General features: G+C 50.3%; 2 protein-coding genes across 9 annotated transcripts in view; one reads left to right on the plus strand and one right to left on the minus strand.

Moving 5' to 3' along the window:
* Nucleotides 1-5,549, plus strand: part of Herc1 (HECT and RLD domain containing E3 ubiquitin protein ligase family member 1) — a 172,436-nt gene extending 166,887 nt beyond the window's left edge. For all 8 annotated transcript variants that reach the window (XM_048423144.3, XM_048423145.3, XM_087905330.1 and 5 more), the window contains exons 77-78: nucleotides 1,556-1,861; nucleotides 4,916-5,549. In XM_048423144.3, the coding sequence (XP_048279101.2) occupies nucleotides 1,556-1,861; nucleotides 4,916-5,101 (492 nt within the window). In that variant the 3' untranslated portion in view covers nucleotides 5,102-5,549. The remainder of the gene's footprint in view (nucleotides 1-1,555; nucleotides 1,862-4,915) is intronic.
* A 3,846-nt stretch (nucleotides 5,550-9,395) lies between these two features.
* Nucleotides 9,396-12,334, minus strand: Fbxl22 (F-box and leucine rich repeat protein 22). The gene is made up of 2 exons (XM_048424010.3): nucleotides 11,912-12,334; nucleotides 9,396-9,810 (listed from the first exon to the last, which is right to left on the minus strand). The coding sequence occupies exons 1-2, from the start codon at nucleotides 12,331-12,333 to the stop codon at nucleotides 9,417-9,419; spliced, it is 816 nt and encodes a 271-aa protein (XP_048279967.2). The 5' UTR covers nucleotide 12,334; the 3' UTR covers nucleotides 9,396-9,416.
* Between the last annotated feature and the right edge of the window lie 999 nt (nucleotides 12,335-13,333).

The following is a 13,333-nucleotide window of genomic DNA, read 5'->3' on the forward strand; positions in this document are numbered from 1 at the left end:
ATTTATGTATAGATTCTCTTCTGTCTATATTTTAGACCTTATCCAGAGACTTCTTGGGCCATGTCTCACTGCCCATATCCTTAAATCAGCTCCAAATTGAGCGTTGGTAGTTTGAGATGAAGCTCTCACCTAGCATCAAGGCCCCTCCTTACCACTCCTCACATGTCTGATCCATACCTCTTACTACTTCCCCATTCAGTACCCCTCTCCAGCTAGGTCAGTCAGCCCTAAACAGCCTCACAAGAGCCTCTTTTCTTCAGATACAGAACTTCGTCCTCAGCTAGGAGCGCACCTCCTTCACAGACCTACTTCTCACTGGGAGAGACTTCTTTCTTACTTGGAAACGTGTGCTGGTCCTGCCTAGTGCTGAACCCCATTGCATGCAGTTTTATCCCTGGGGTACCTGGGAAATAAGGGCTATTGTCAGTGCTTCACAGAATCTGAGAAAATAAGGATGTGCCCACCACAGATCTAGGACCCCAGTCTTCACTGCATGCTGGTTCAGCTGACTGTTAGCTGTACTGCACCCTTTCTACGTTGTTTCTCTCGGTGGACTGGCTGCTTTCATTTCCGCCCCATCTTGTGCATTGAATGTGTGCCCAGTTGCCTCCTTGCCCTCCAGGCAGCCAGCCCCACACCTCGGTGTCATACCATTTCCAGACAGTTTCTGTTGTCTCTTCACTGGCCTTGGTGGGTTAATGTTGACACTACACAGCGTGGATAATACCCCTTAGTACTTTGGGGATACTATCAGCAGTCCATCAGCCCAGGTACAGTAACCATAACACCATGTCCCCCACCCCCGGGCCTTTCCCAGGGTGCAACTTCTGTTCTGAAGTGTAGTTTTCCTTTTCTTTATTGGAGATGGTTTTAAGTTGGCCTAGAGAGAGGTATTTAAGGTAAGGTTGCCCTCCTGTACCATAGGGGCTTCTGAGCAGAGGACTGGATCTTCCTGCTTCCTTCTCTAGCGGCCCAGCTGCCCTGTGCTGTGAGAACAGAAGCAGGGTGGTCATGAGTGGTGGTGCCACCACCCAGACCGTCTTGTCAGTGCTCATGGTGAGCAGGTATTCACCTCCTTTTCACGTGAGAAAATTTAGAATGATAGTAAGCGGTGGGTCCCAGGCTTAGAATGCAATGTCCTGAGAAAATTCTTTGCCTGTATTGCCATTCTATGGTATATTCTTCATACTTTTCAAAAAGTGTTTTGCAGTTTTTATGAAAATAGCCATCTATACCATACCAGTCCTCAAGAGCTACTGTGTAGATGAAGAGATGGACCACCCACACAGCACACACAGCGCACAGCTGCATATGACTAGACACATAAGTGAGTGGCTACTGAAGAAGCCACTACAATTTTGTGGGGAGGGAAGGCAGACTATGTGGAGTTTGAATTAAAACTAGAAAGAGTATAAAAGTTCCAGAGCAGGGCGTAACTCAGACATGGGTAGCCCTGGCCATAGACCTCAGGCCTGGAATGGACAGCTTGTGGTCATGATGCATGTCTGTGTGCATGCACAAGTGTGTGTTAAAATGAACAACTTCCCTGGGACAGGTGGCTGCAGTTCGAGAAGGAATGTCCTGGATCGTCCCTGTGCCGTTGCTGTCCCTCCTCACGGCCAAGCAGCTGGAGCAGATGGTGTGTGGGATGCCTGAGATCTGTGTGGAGGTCCTGAAGAAGGTTGTGCGCTACCGTGAGGTAGATGAACAGCACCAGCTGGTCCAGTGGCTCTGGCGCACACTGGAGGAGTTTTCCAATGAGGAGCGGGTGCTCTTCATGCGCTTTGTGTCTGGGCGCTCCCGCCTGCCAGCCAACACCGCCGACATTTCCCAGAGATTTCAAATCATGAAGGTTGATAGGGTAAGTGAGCAGTTTTCCTTCCTTGGTTAAAATTTGCCCCCCTTTTCCCCTTTCTGTTGCTTGTCTGCTTGGGAAACCAAATTTGAACCCCCCCAGAAGGCCTGCTCATTCAGGCTTTAGCTCTTAGAACATCCAAATCTAAAAACATCAGTTATAACACTTGAACTTGAGTGAGGAAAGGGCCTACGTGAATATGGAAAGCATGTTGCCACCAGCACCCTTCCCTGTCCTCAGCTGAGTGGGCCAGGGATCCTCATGCTTCTGCCTCTTAGGCCTTGTGTCTTTTCTATGTATAACCTGTGTGCCAGGATCCAGCCTTTTGAACCTGGAGATATGGGTAGCAATGCTAACCCACTGTGCCACCTAAGAGGCCCTACCTGGAGATCCCTGCCAGGCTGCATTTTGAAGGTGGTTTAAGAAAAAACGAGCTCAGAATCTGAAGCAGACATTGGGGACCAGAGCCGTATCTCTAAGTATGCTGCCAGCTGTGCCTCTTTCCTTTTAAGGACCCTGGGCGGACTCCAGGGTCAATGCTGCTAGCCTTCTCCACAGTCAAGCCTCAGCCCCTACCTCTGTGTTCTGCCTGTCTCTCCAGTACACCATGCTCTTTTTCCTTTGGAGCCCTTACATAGTAAATTTTCCTTCATGCCCTTCCATCTGTACCTGGCAAGCACTGCCTTTTAGGGACAGTGCCACTGTTACCTCTTCTAGGAAGTCCTCTGGGATCCTTTCTTGTACTTTCTGCCCTCCTCTTGGCCTCCACACCCTGGGGCAGCAGTGGAGTATCTCTGTCCTCTTCTCCCTCACCCTACCCTACCCTTCCCTGTCTGTGGCAGTTGTCTACAGGCGCATGGGGTTGGATGAGGAAATGGTAAGGGAGATGCGATGCCTCCCCAGCACCTTGCTCGTTTCAGTGTCTGTCCTGTTGTGTTGCTGCCTGCTCCGGAGGTTGAACCATGCAGTGGTTCTCAGCCTTCCTAATGCTGCTATCCTTAGTGCAGTTTCTCATATTGTGGTGACCTTCAACTATAAAATTATTTTGTTGCTAGTTCATATCTATAATTTTGCTATTGCTATGAATCATAATGTAATAAATATTTGCTATGTGACCCTGTGGGACCCACAGGTTGAGGACCGCTGCTATAGACAGTGCTCTGCCTCCTGCAGCCATCAGCTGGCTCTGCTCCCGGCCAGGCCGAGGCTCACTGGGACTGCTGTGCTGCGGAAGGCTATGAAAAGAGCCTTTCCATACATTTTCTGCATGACTAGCCAGAAACTATAAGCTGTCAATCTGTTTTGTTGTTGCACAGTGAGGTGGGAAGGAGGTAATCGCCCCCTTCTATTTGGTTCTGGAAATGATCCTTGCCTTGAATGTGCCCCAGGCTGCCTAGCTACCCCAGGAGTTAATCTACCACTAATCCCCTGCCTCAGTAAACTGACCACTGGGGGTGTTTCCTTTGTGGCTTTTAGATCACTTCTCCAGTGTCCATGTTTAGGTAATCAAAGCCATCTGGTAGCCTTTCCCTTCGTCACTGTCCTCAGCTTTTCTGCCCATATCCCTGTCATCAGTGGCTCCCACACGGAGGCTGCTGAGCTTCTGTATCCCGCACTGAAGAGCAGCCAGCCTGGGCGAGCTCTGAGCAAGAACACTGATTTCAAACAAAGCCAAGCAAGGAAGAGAAGACTAGTGGGGGGAGGGGATAAAGGAACCAGGAGGGCGAGCTGTCCTGGCACCCACAACCCAGCACTGCCAGGAGAGAACATTTACTGTTAAAGACTGCACAGCAGAGCTGGAGGGGAAGAGCACTGATAGCTCACAGAGGTCCCTATAGCCATGGTGACTCACAGCCATCTGTAATGAGATCTGCTGCCCCCTTCTGGTGTACCTGCATCCATGTGGGCAGAGCACTGTATACATAATAATAAATCTTAAAAATAAATAAATACTATGTAACCAGCTGTGTTGCACACTATAATCCCAATTCTAAAGGAGAAGCTTAAGTTGGGGCCATCCTGAGCTACATAGCAGACCTAGTCTAAAAAATATTAAACAACATTAGAGCATTACTGTCCTTGCAAATAGTTTGGAAAATAGTTGTTAGCTGGGAGGGCCGAGAAGATATATAACATACTTTCTAGCAGATGCCATTTTCAGTTGTACCCTTTAAAATTCCTCTCTAAAAGATAGGCTGGTGACATGGCCTTTAATCCCCATACTTGGGAAGCAGAGACAGGCAGATCTTTGTGAGTTCAAGGCCAGCCTAGTCTACATACTGAATTCCAGGCCAGCAGGGTTATGTAGTGAGACCCTGTGTGGGTGTTTTAGGGCTCTTTTAAAATTAAAAACAAAACAACAAAAACCCAGCTTTCCAAGCCAGGCCTTTAATTTCAGCACTCAGGAGGCAGAGGCAGGCAGGCAGATCTCTGAGTTTGAAGCCAGCCTGCTCTATAGAACAAGTTCCAGAATAACCACAGCCACACAGAGAAACCCTGTCTCAAAACAAAGCAACAGAAACAGCTTTCCAAGTACATTCATGGTAAATGACCATTTTTAGTGTGGGCATCGCTGTGGGCCAAGTGCAGTCTCTGGGTTGTGACCAGCAGTGGGGTGCTTCAGATCACAGTGCAGTATTGCAGCAGAGAAGGGCTGGCTCCTTCCACTTCACCCTCTTTGTTGGGGGATCCCCACCATGACCTCAAGTCTGTGCCCCTTGATAGGCAGGAGGGAACTCTCACCATACTCTCCTGTCTGACAGATTCTGTGCAGTGTTCTCCCATGCAGCCCTAGTCAGGGCTATCACTTGATATCACAGGGCCATTGAAGGAAGTGGGAAGGAGGAAGTAACTTGCCTGAAAGTCTTAGGACAATGGATTCCATGTGCCTTTGCCAGGACCTAACTAATCTCTGCTTCCATGCAAACAGCCAGATGGTCACAGTCTAGGATTCTGTCTTGAAGTAAGGGAGAAGCCCTTTCCTGTCTTGGTGGTAGCTCCACACTCTTTGGTATTGCAGTGCACTGGGTAACGGCTCTCTCTGGGTCTGTCTCTCCACAGCCTTATGACAGTCTGCCTACCTCACAGACCTGCTTCTTCCAGCTGCGACTGCCCCCCTATTCCAGCCAGCTGGTCATGGCTGAGCGCCTGCGCTATGCCATCAACAACTGCCGTTCAATTGACATGGACAACTACATGCTCTCGAGAAACGTGGACAATGCCGAGGGCTCTGACACTGACTACTGACTGCTGAGGGTGCTGTCACCCCTTCTCAATAATGCTCACTTCCGAGTTGATGTTGATAGACTTTTATGGTAACTGCATAGATGTTTTAGGAACATAAACTGACATAAACAGTGGCCACATTTAGTTACTTCAAATGAAACAAAGAAATTAGATGTTTTTATTTTTCTGTGATTGTACAAAAACAAAAGCAGAAACTGCTCAGTCAGGTTTCCCTCTGTATTTTTGGTCACTTTGGATAAGTTTGCATGGAACCATTTTGGTGCATTTTTAGTTGGGAATGATACATTTTTGTAAGCCCACCCAGTGAACATGAAATTGTACATTGTGTATAATTGTTCATTAGAAAGGACAGTTTTACATGAATATTCATATATTTATTTTGTTTTAGTTTGATTCGCCTGTGCAGGGTTCCTTCTGCAGAGAAATAAAGCAGATTCAGGAATCAGAATGGGGATTGATGCTTTTTGGCCATTCAGAACCTGGGGGCAGGTTTCATCTGAAAAGCGCACTACTGAGGATTGCAGTGGTGGAGAAGCCGGGGCTTGAATGCCTCCTTCCCTTTGTTCTGCTGGCATCCTGGGTCTCTCGTTTTGTTCCCTCACCCAAGAGGAGAGCTTTTTTGGCACCACCATTCCTCCTGCAAAGCCTCAGCACATCCGGGGTGAGACAGCATCTCTGTGCCAATGCCATGTGGTAAAGAACTCGGAGACAGAACGAGCAAGCGATAGCACCAAAGGGCAGGGACAGCTGTGTACCTGCAGGGACTCAGCAGGCATAAATAAGGAGCCATGGGTGAGTGGGTAACTGAGTGACTTCATACGAGAAGAGTGTGTGGACGGCGGCAAATTGTGGGGGAGGACAAGTACCCCATTGGTACTTGAACCCAGCCCCAGGAGACTGTGCTAGAGTGTCATCTGAGCGTGCGGTGGCTGAATCTCGGTGGCTATGAGGCTTCTGTACTAAACCAAAAAGAGTTGGAGGTCTATGGGCAGCTTGTCTCTCTTACTCCCACCACATCTGTGTCACAAGCTGCTTCCCATGGACTAAAGGGAAAGGTCATTGCTGACATCCCACTCAAATAAGGTACCAGGCAGGGGAATGGGAAAGCAGCCATTTATCAGTAGAAAGGCAAGTGTCTGTAGAGAACATGAAAAATGAGGCCCTGGGGCTGGAGAGATGGCTCAGCGGTTAAGAGCATTGCCTGCTCTTCCAAAGGTCCTGAGTTCAATTCCCAGCAACCACATAGTGACTCACAGCCATCTGTAATGAGGTCTGGTGCCCTCTTCTGGCTTTCAGGCAAACACACAAAAAGAATACTGTATACATAATAAAATAAATATTTAAAAAAAATAAAAATAAAAAAAAAGGAAAAAAAGAAAAATGAGGCCCTGCCAGCCATAAGTAGTGCATGAATCTGAGGGGAAATCCCTGGTAAAGCTGAGAATCCTGGCATCATTTTACTGAAGTTTTCATATGGGATTAGGCCCTAGAGAACGATTAAAGTTTCTGGGGGACACCAGGGACTTGTGGATAAAGCAAGCCCTTAATTGTGAGCTTGAGGTAGGAAGGCACTACCTGGGCCTCTGGAACAGGAAAGTCTCACTAGGAGAGTAGGGCTCTGCTAATGAGATTAAAGTCCCTTTGACTCCTGGGTTCGACCTAGTGACAAGCAGGGCTTTCCTCTTGCTGAGCTGAGGGTGTGCACTGCAGGCTTCAGTTCATTTTAATGGGGAAAAAAAGCCTCAATCCTGTGGGCTTGGGCCTTTAACAGCAGATTTACCCTGCCTGGAGAGGGTGGAGATGGTGCCCAAACCCACTTCTCAGACCCAACCCTTGGGGAAGAGTCTACGCAGATGCAGATGCTGTCTCTTGGCTGGAAACCTACTTGCTTTGTTGTTTTTTCTCTGGATTCTTGAAGGCTAGGGTTCCTATCTGTGGAGCAGCAGTTAGGTCTAGGGACAGGAATTTGGTTTACCTTGGTTACATTCACCCCCTGTAGAGATTTGGATAGTTTAATTGCTGGTCTCATTCTGTTAACAAATACTTGCGTATTTAAGCCGTTAATCAATCTCAAGAAAGCATAGACCCTTTAAAGTCCAGCTTTTCCCAGATGTCCATGCAACATGGGTTTGTTCCACTCCTCCTAGATTGTGACCTTTGCTAGATGAAGCACTGTGTCTGGTTAGCTCAGTATCTAAGATCAAAAGGCATGTGTTGGACACTGATTGGAAGAGCTGGCAGGAGGTCTCTGGGTCAGGTGGTCTCCCGTTATGTCCTCAGGAAAAGCACTGGGTCACAGCGCTGCTGTGGTAGAATCCAGGAGGCTTAACTAGTGAGTAACTAGTATGTGCCCCCATAAAACAAGTCACTCACTTTTCAAGGACTCTACGACCCACCACCTAAACATTCCTGGCCCTAGTCTCTACTGACCCCAGGCTCTCAGGGCAGTTTCCAGTCAAGAAGGTGGTCTGCCTTGTGCAGGCTCTAACCCTAACCCTTGTGCACTCACCTCAGCTTCCTAGTATGTGATCTTGGCCAAAAGGAGATTAAGAAGACAGGCATCCCAGGAGCTGGTGAGAAATGTGGTCTGATAAAACCTGTGAAGGCACAGATCGCTCCCAAGGCTCTTTCCAGCGGTTGTGGTAGCCACGTCTGCCCTGGCTTACCCACCTTCCCTGAAGGAGCCATGTGCTTCCTGAGATCTGCCTGCTAATGGAAAGGTCACGTCATAGTTGGAACACTCCCCTGGGTGACACACTGGCTTTCCTGCTGTGGGATAGTGCTCTTGTACACTGTTAAGATCTGTCACTCGTATTAGTTTAATAAAGCGCTGGTTGGCCAGTAGCTAGGCAGGAATGACCAGACTAAGAGAATTTGGGGAAGAGGAAAGGCAGAGATGCAGTCACCAGCCAGACGCAGAGGAAGCAAGATAAGCATGACTTACTGAGAAAAGATGCCAAGCCACATGGCTAAACATAGATAAGAATTAGGAGTTAATTTAAGTTGTAAAAGTTAGTTAATAAGAAGCCCAAGCCAAAGAGTATGTAATTAATATTAAGTCTCAGAGTGGTTATTTCATAAGTGGCTTTGGGAACAGGCGGGCAAAGGAAGCCTGGTCCAGGGGACCAACAGAATGGAGTATACTTACTTCTAATAACACTTTACCACAGATTAAAAGGCCAGGGCTAGTGTGTGTGTTGTCCTGATTCTGGGCTAGGTGCTGCCACTGCTCAGAACCTGGCAGCAGCAGCAGGAAAACCCCTCAGCAGTCCACAGGGACTTGGAGGCTTTGCCTGCCACATCAGTGGACTTCACAGACTCCTGTGTTTGGTGTGCTGGTTCCTGCTGGCATGAGGTGGCCTCCAGGGGCTCGGTTAGTCCTCCTCATTATCTGTCCTTCATATCCCTGCATTGGGTCCTCAGCTCCTCTCCTCCCTACTCCAGCCATGCTGATCTCATTGCTGTTGCTAGCACCTCAGTCATGTTCCTAGTCTGGCACCCTGCAGTTTCTTGGCCTGTAAACTTTCCATATGACTTGCTGGGCTCCCTGGCTCTTTTCATGGCTCACAACTATATCTCCTTGAGTGAACCCAATCCGAGTCATCCCCATCCTGCCCCACGAGCCACCTTCTGGACCAATTAATGCCTCTACTCTGAATAGAGACTGTGGGAACAGAACAGAATTTGTCTTTTTCATGCTGTTTCTCGTTTGGGAACAAATTAAGGAACCTCTGGGTTGCGATCGGGAAACTTTCACAGAAAACTGAAAAACCTGGCTGCAGATAAATGACTGAATCTGGATACAGCTGGCGGTGGAACTTGAGCTTGCCCACCTCCTGACTGTCCATTTACCCTGCTTGTCCGGTCCCTATCTAGGCCCTGACCACAGGGACAGGACAGCTAAAGTGAAACTGACCTGAAGTTCAGGCCCACGGCCAGAAATTTAGGAAATGAAAATCTCGTTCTTTTGTTTTTGTTTTTCCCATCAGCTAATAATGGTTCCATGTCCAAGCACTTAACCAGAGCTACTACTACTTTTATCTTTAAATGTTGGCTTTTTAAAAAGTGATGCGTTTTCCCTCGTGAGAACCGTAGGAGAACTAATTGGTAACTATCAGTCATGCAGTGACAGGGGCGAGTTTTCTAGAATTGCTTGTGCATCCTGCTTCCGTGTGGGCATAAGCGGCTAGGGAGGCACCAGGCTCGGGTTCTTCCGCCCTTCAGAGGCTGCTCGCCAGCCTAGTGCGCGGGCTAGCCGCGGGGTCGGAAGGGACCTATAAAAAGACGCATCGAGTGTTTCACAAACATCGCTCGTTTAATCGCGCGGGCGTCCTCCACCGGAACTCGTCGGGTGAGGTAGGCACTGTCCCCCAGGTGCGGCCGGGAAAAGCGAGGCGGCGCACCCGCGAGCGCGCGGCGGCTGGTCGGGGATCATGGCCGCGCTGTGCTCCGCGCTCAGGGTCAGGCTCGGGCAGGCAGCGCGCAGGCGAAGCAGGCCAGCGGCGCTCACGTTGCGGCAGAAGTCCACGTGCAGAGTCTGCAGCGCGCGCCCGTGCGCGGCCACGGCCACCAGAGTGCGGTTGGTAACGCGCGCGCAGTTCTCGAGGCGCAGCGCACGCAGGCGCGGGCAGCTGAGCAACAGACGAGTCAGACAGTCGTCGGTGACGTGGCCGCAGCCCGAAAGCGTAAGGGACGCCAGGTTGGGGCACCTGCGGGGAAAGCGCGGTGACACGGGGCCGAGGAGCAACAGGTCCCGGGAGTCCTACACTGGAGACGGCAGCCGCGAGTCCGAAAGGCTAGGACTGTGGCCAGGGTCCCCTGTGTCTGCAGGAGCCGGTGTCCTGAGTCTCTGGGAAGGACAGCTGGGAACCTTTGATCCTCCCTGGGGCTGGGAGTGTGCACGGGGACTCTGGGGGTGGAGGAGTCTCCTGGAGTAATGGCTAACTGCTAAAAAGCCAGAGTGTTGTGTCTAGCTTTCAGCTCGGTTGCCTGGAACCTAAGGCAGCTGGAGCCAGGCCCTGAAGTTGAGACACTCTCGAGGACTTAGTTGTAGTGTGGCCAGAGTTTACTTCTGGGTGGTAGGTGTGGGGGGCAGTGTGTACCCATGCGCTTATGAGGACTGAGGTCTGAGTGTGCAGAGCCCCACTGCAGGTAGACAATACCCACTTTCCTGGAGACGAGGAGGGTCACTCTGCTTCCTCCGGGGCAGAGCCTCCTTCCAGTGGGCCTGGACCCTGCTGTCAGGGAGCGGAATCTGGACCAGAGGGCCAGGTTCCTTTCCACCCCCACCCCCCATAGCACCTCCCTCGTGCCTGGGAAGATAAAAGTAACTTCAAACATCCTTGGCGTGGCACCGTTGCACACACTGAGCCCACGCCTCCCTCAGAGAAGCCCATGCGCCTTCAACACTAATCACCCCTTGCGTGCTACCCCAGTTTTGTAGATGAAGAGTGGCTCAGGTGACTTGACAAGTAGATACTTTGGGCCAGATACTGCTGTTATTAAGGTGCATGTAAGCCCTCAGCAAATTGCCTGATTGAGAATAACTAAGGCAGGAGAAACCAGAGCCCATCTGACTTTACCCTTCTCCTGTAGACTAGGTACTTTGCCACTTCACCCTCTTACCTGTGACATAGGAGAATTCTCTCATTTTGCAGGGGAAAAAAAAGAAGGTATGAGGTGAAATTAAAGTTTATGCACTTGGTCTGGGGTCAGTTGCACAGCATCAGAAGGGGAAACCCAGCTCCCTTTGCACCTTCTCTGACACCGGGGACCAGTGCTCAGCAGATCCTGTGAAGTCAAATTTTGCTGGTTTGGAGGATTAAATTGGTTACCTTCCAGCAAGAGTGAACCAAGTTGGGGTTGTGATAACTCCCCTTTTCGGTCATCACCTTGCAGTCTGGTTTTTTTGAAAAACCTATCAAAATGGCCCGGCCTGGTCTAGTCAGAGCCAAGCCCAAACCCAACTTAAGGAAAAGAATACATGAGAGGCAGGCCACTGCAGTTATTTCCTGTACCTGTGCTGAGGCCAGCCAACAGTGGCTATTAACCTTGTGTGGCAGCAACTGGCAGCCATTGGAACTGGTTTGCTAGCAGGGAGCACTCTCCCTTCAACTGCAGCAAAGCCAGGAAAGTGTGACCAACCCATTTGGTGGCCCAGCCTGTGCGAGGGATGGGGGGCAGAGGTGTCAAAAGATCAAATAGGGAATGTTTGCAAGGCATGGGTTGCTTCATCTCAAATTCGAATTTAACCGGGTGGTATATATTTGCTAAAAATCTGGTGGCCCCATAGTGGGCACTATGTCTTGGAGCATCCCTTTTGCCCCTCTAACAACTGAAACACTTGCCCTGGGTACTGTGCAAGACGAGTGTGTTCCTCAGAGACACCACTACTGTGCAACAGGCTTTAGCCCAGCTCACCTGAGCACTTGGCTCTCCTTCCTCATCAGCAATTCTCAGGTCTTAGGGGGCTGCTTGGGCCAAATGAGAGGCCTGGCTCCACCAATGCCTCTGGAGTCTTTTCCCAGGGCTTGACCTTAAAACTCCAGGCTCAGCTGGACCCAACCAACCCTTCATGGCTGCCAGTGAAGACAGTTGCTCCAAGGACAGGCCTTGGAACCTCAGTTCCTCTGCCACAGCAGCAGCTTCAGGAGCTGAGACTGAGAGGGAGCTGATTTTACCCAACTCTTGGGCACTGGTTGTCGGCCTTAGACTGAGTCAGAGCCACATTGCTCTTGGAATGCGTGCTTCCCTGTCCCCCCTGAAGCCAAGGCCAGCAAGGCCACACTGCTCAGGGGCAAGGTGGCCTACCTGTCGCACACCTGCAGGAGGAACTCGTTAACCAGGCTGTCATGCTGGCTGCAGATGCTCCTCTGGAAGGCACTTTTGAGCCAGTCCTCGATGCTGCACACCTGCACGCGGCTGGAATGCCAACAGATGGACAGGCTGCGCAGTGCAGGGCCCAGCCGGAAGTTGTCCTTCTTGAGCTCTGCGAGGGAATGGAAGTGCAGCAGGGGCCAGAGGGTGGGGTCCTCAAACACATCTCGGAGCTGGGAGCAGGTCCTGGAGAGGTTCTTCCTGCTGTCCTTGTCCAGGAAGGAGAAGAGGCACAGCAGGCACTCCCGATTGAGCTGGGTTATGTGCATGCTGAGCGGCTGCTTCACGTGAGTGTGCCCGCCCGGCAAGGGTCTGACCTGCCTCCTGCTTCCTCCAAGATCAGGACTGGTGGACATATATGGTTGAGGAATGGTGTTTATTTTTGGCCAACAACTGGTGCTGAGGCTCGGGGTGGGGAGGGCGGGTGTCAGGATCCAGACTTACGCACAGCCATCTGTGGTCCGGCTTATGTTCAGAGGGCCTGACAGTCCTGGCAGAAGAGCAGCCCACTGAAGTTTAAGTTTCCTTAAAAGGTTTTTCCCCTCTCTGAGCTGACAGTCCTGTTGTCACAGGACTCTTGGCTTTTCAAGGTGTTTTCATTAGAGGTGATTGGTCACAACAGCCCAAAGAAACAAAGACTTTCTTTCAGTCTTTGAGTTTTGTCAGACCTCAGAGTGTGTCTGTGTGGCTCCTCTGCTTGCTCTTGCTCTGAAGAGGCCAGTCCTATCCACTGAACTAAGGGAGGCGACACATTTTGAGCTGTGAGTGGAAGCCTAGGGTCATGTTTCTTTTCTGTTACTTAAGCTCAGGAGATCGATGGCTTCAAGGCAAGGCCCCGGCTGAGCTATCTTCAGATCCCAGTGCCCTTTCTGGGCAAAGACTTTTCTTGGCCCAAAGGTCTCTATTTTTACCCTAAACTGTTTCCTAGAAGATTCAGCTGGAATGTTCTCTATGTGGGCGTGCACATGCATACATACATCTACATGGTTTCATTATCTGTCCCAGAAGGTATTTCCCAAAATGTGAGGATGGACAGAGGCAACTATTTTTTAGTTTCTATTTTTGAATACTTAATGGTAAATGACTTGCAGTAAACTGCAAGTTTGGTGGATTTAGACGCAAGCACTCCCAGCGGCCCTGCCTCGGAGGAGCGTGGAGTGTGGCAGCACAGCTGAGACAGGCGCTGCTGTACTGCAGAGCCGGAACTAGCCAAGATGCTCTTCATACAACACCACTAGAAACTTAAGACAGCAGCAGCTTTCCCTAAAAAGACTGTACAGAACCCCTTATGGCCACCCACCTTTCCTCTGCCCATGTAGGCTATAGGACGACCCCTGCTGCTCTGACATTGCTTAG

This window comes from Myodes glareolus, chromosome 4, assembly GCF_982192425.1.
Source record: "Myodes glareolus chromosome 4, mMyoGla1.1, whole genome shotgun sequence".
Classification (NCBI taxonomy): domain Eukaryota; kingdom Metazoa; phylum Chordata; class Mammalia; order Rodentia; family Cricetidae; genus Myodes; species Myodes glareolus.

What these genes read in the sequence shown, in the direction of transcription:
- Fbxl22 (XM_048424010.3), bottom strand. Translation starts at nt 12,333, where the DNA reads ATGTCCACCAGTCCTGATCTTGGAGGAAGCAGGAGGCAGGTCAGACCC. An exon ending in CTCCTGCAGGTGTGCGACAG is followed by an intron (nt 9,811 to 11,911) that starts GTAGGCCACCTT and finishes CTTTCCCCGCAG; the next exon opens with GTGCCCCAACCTGGCGTCCC.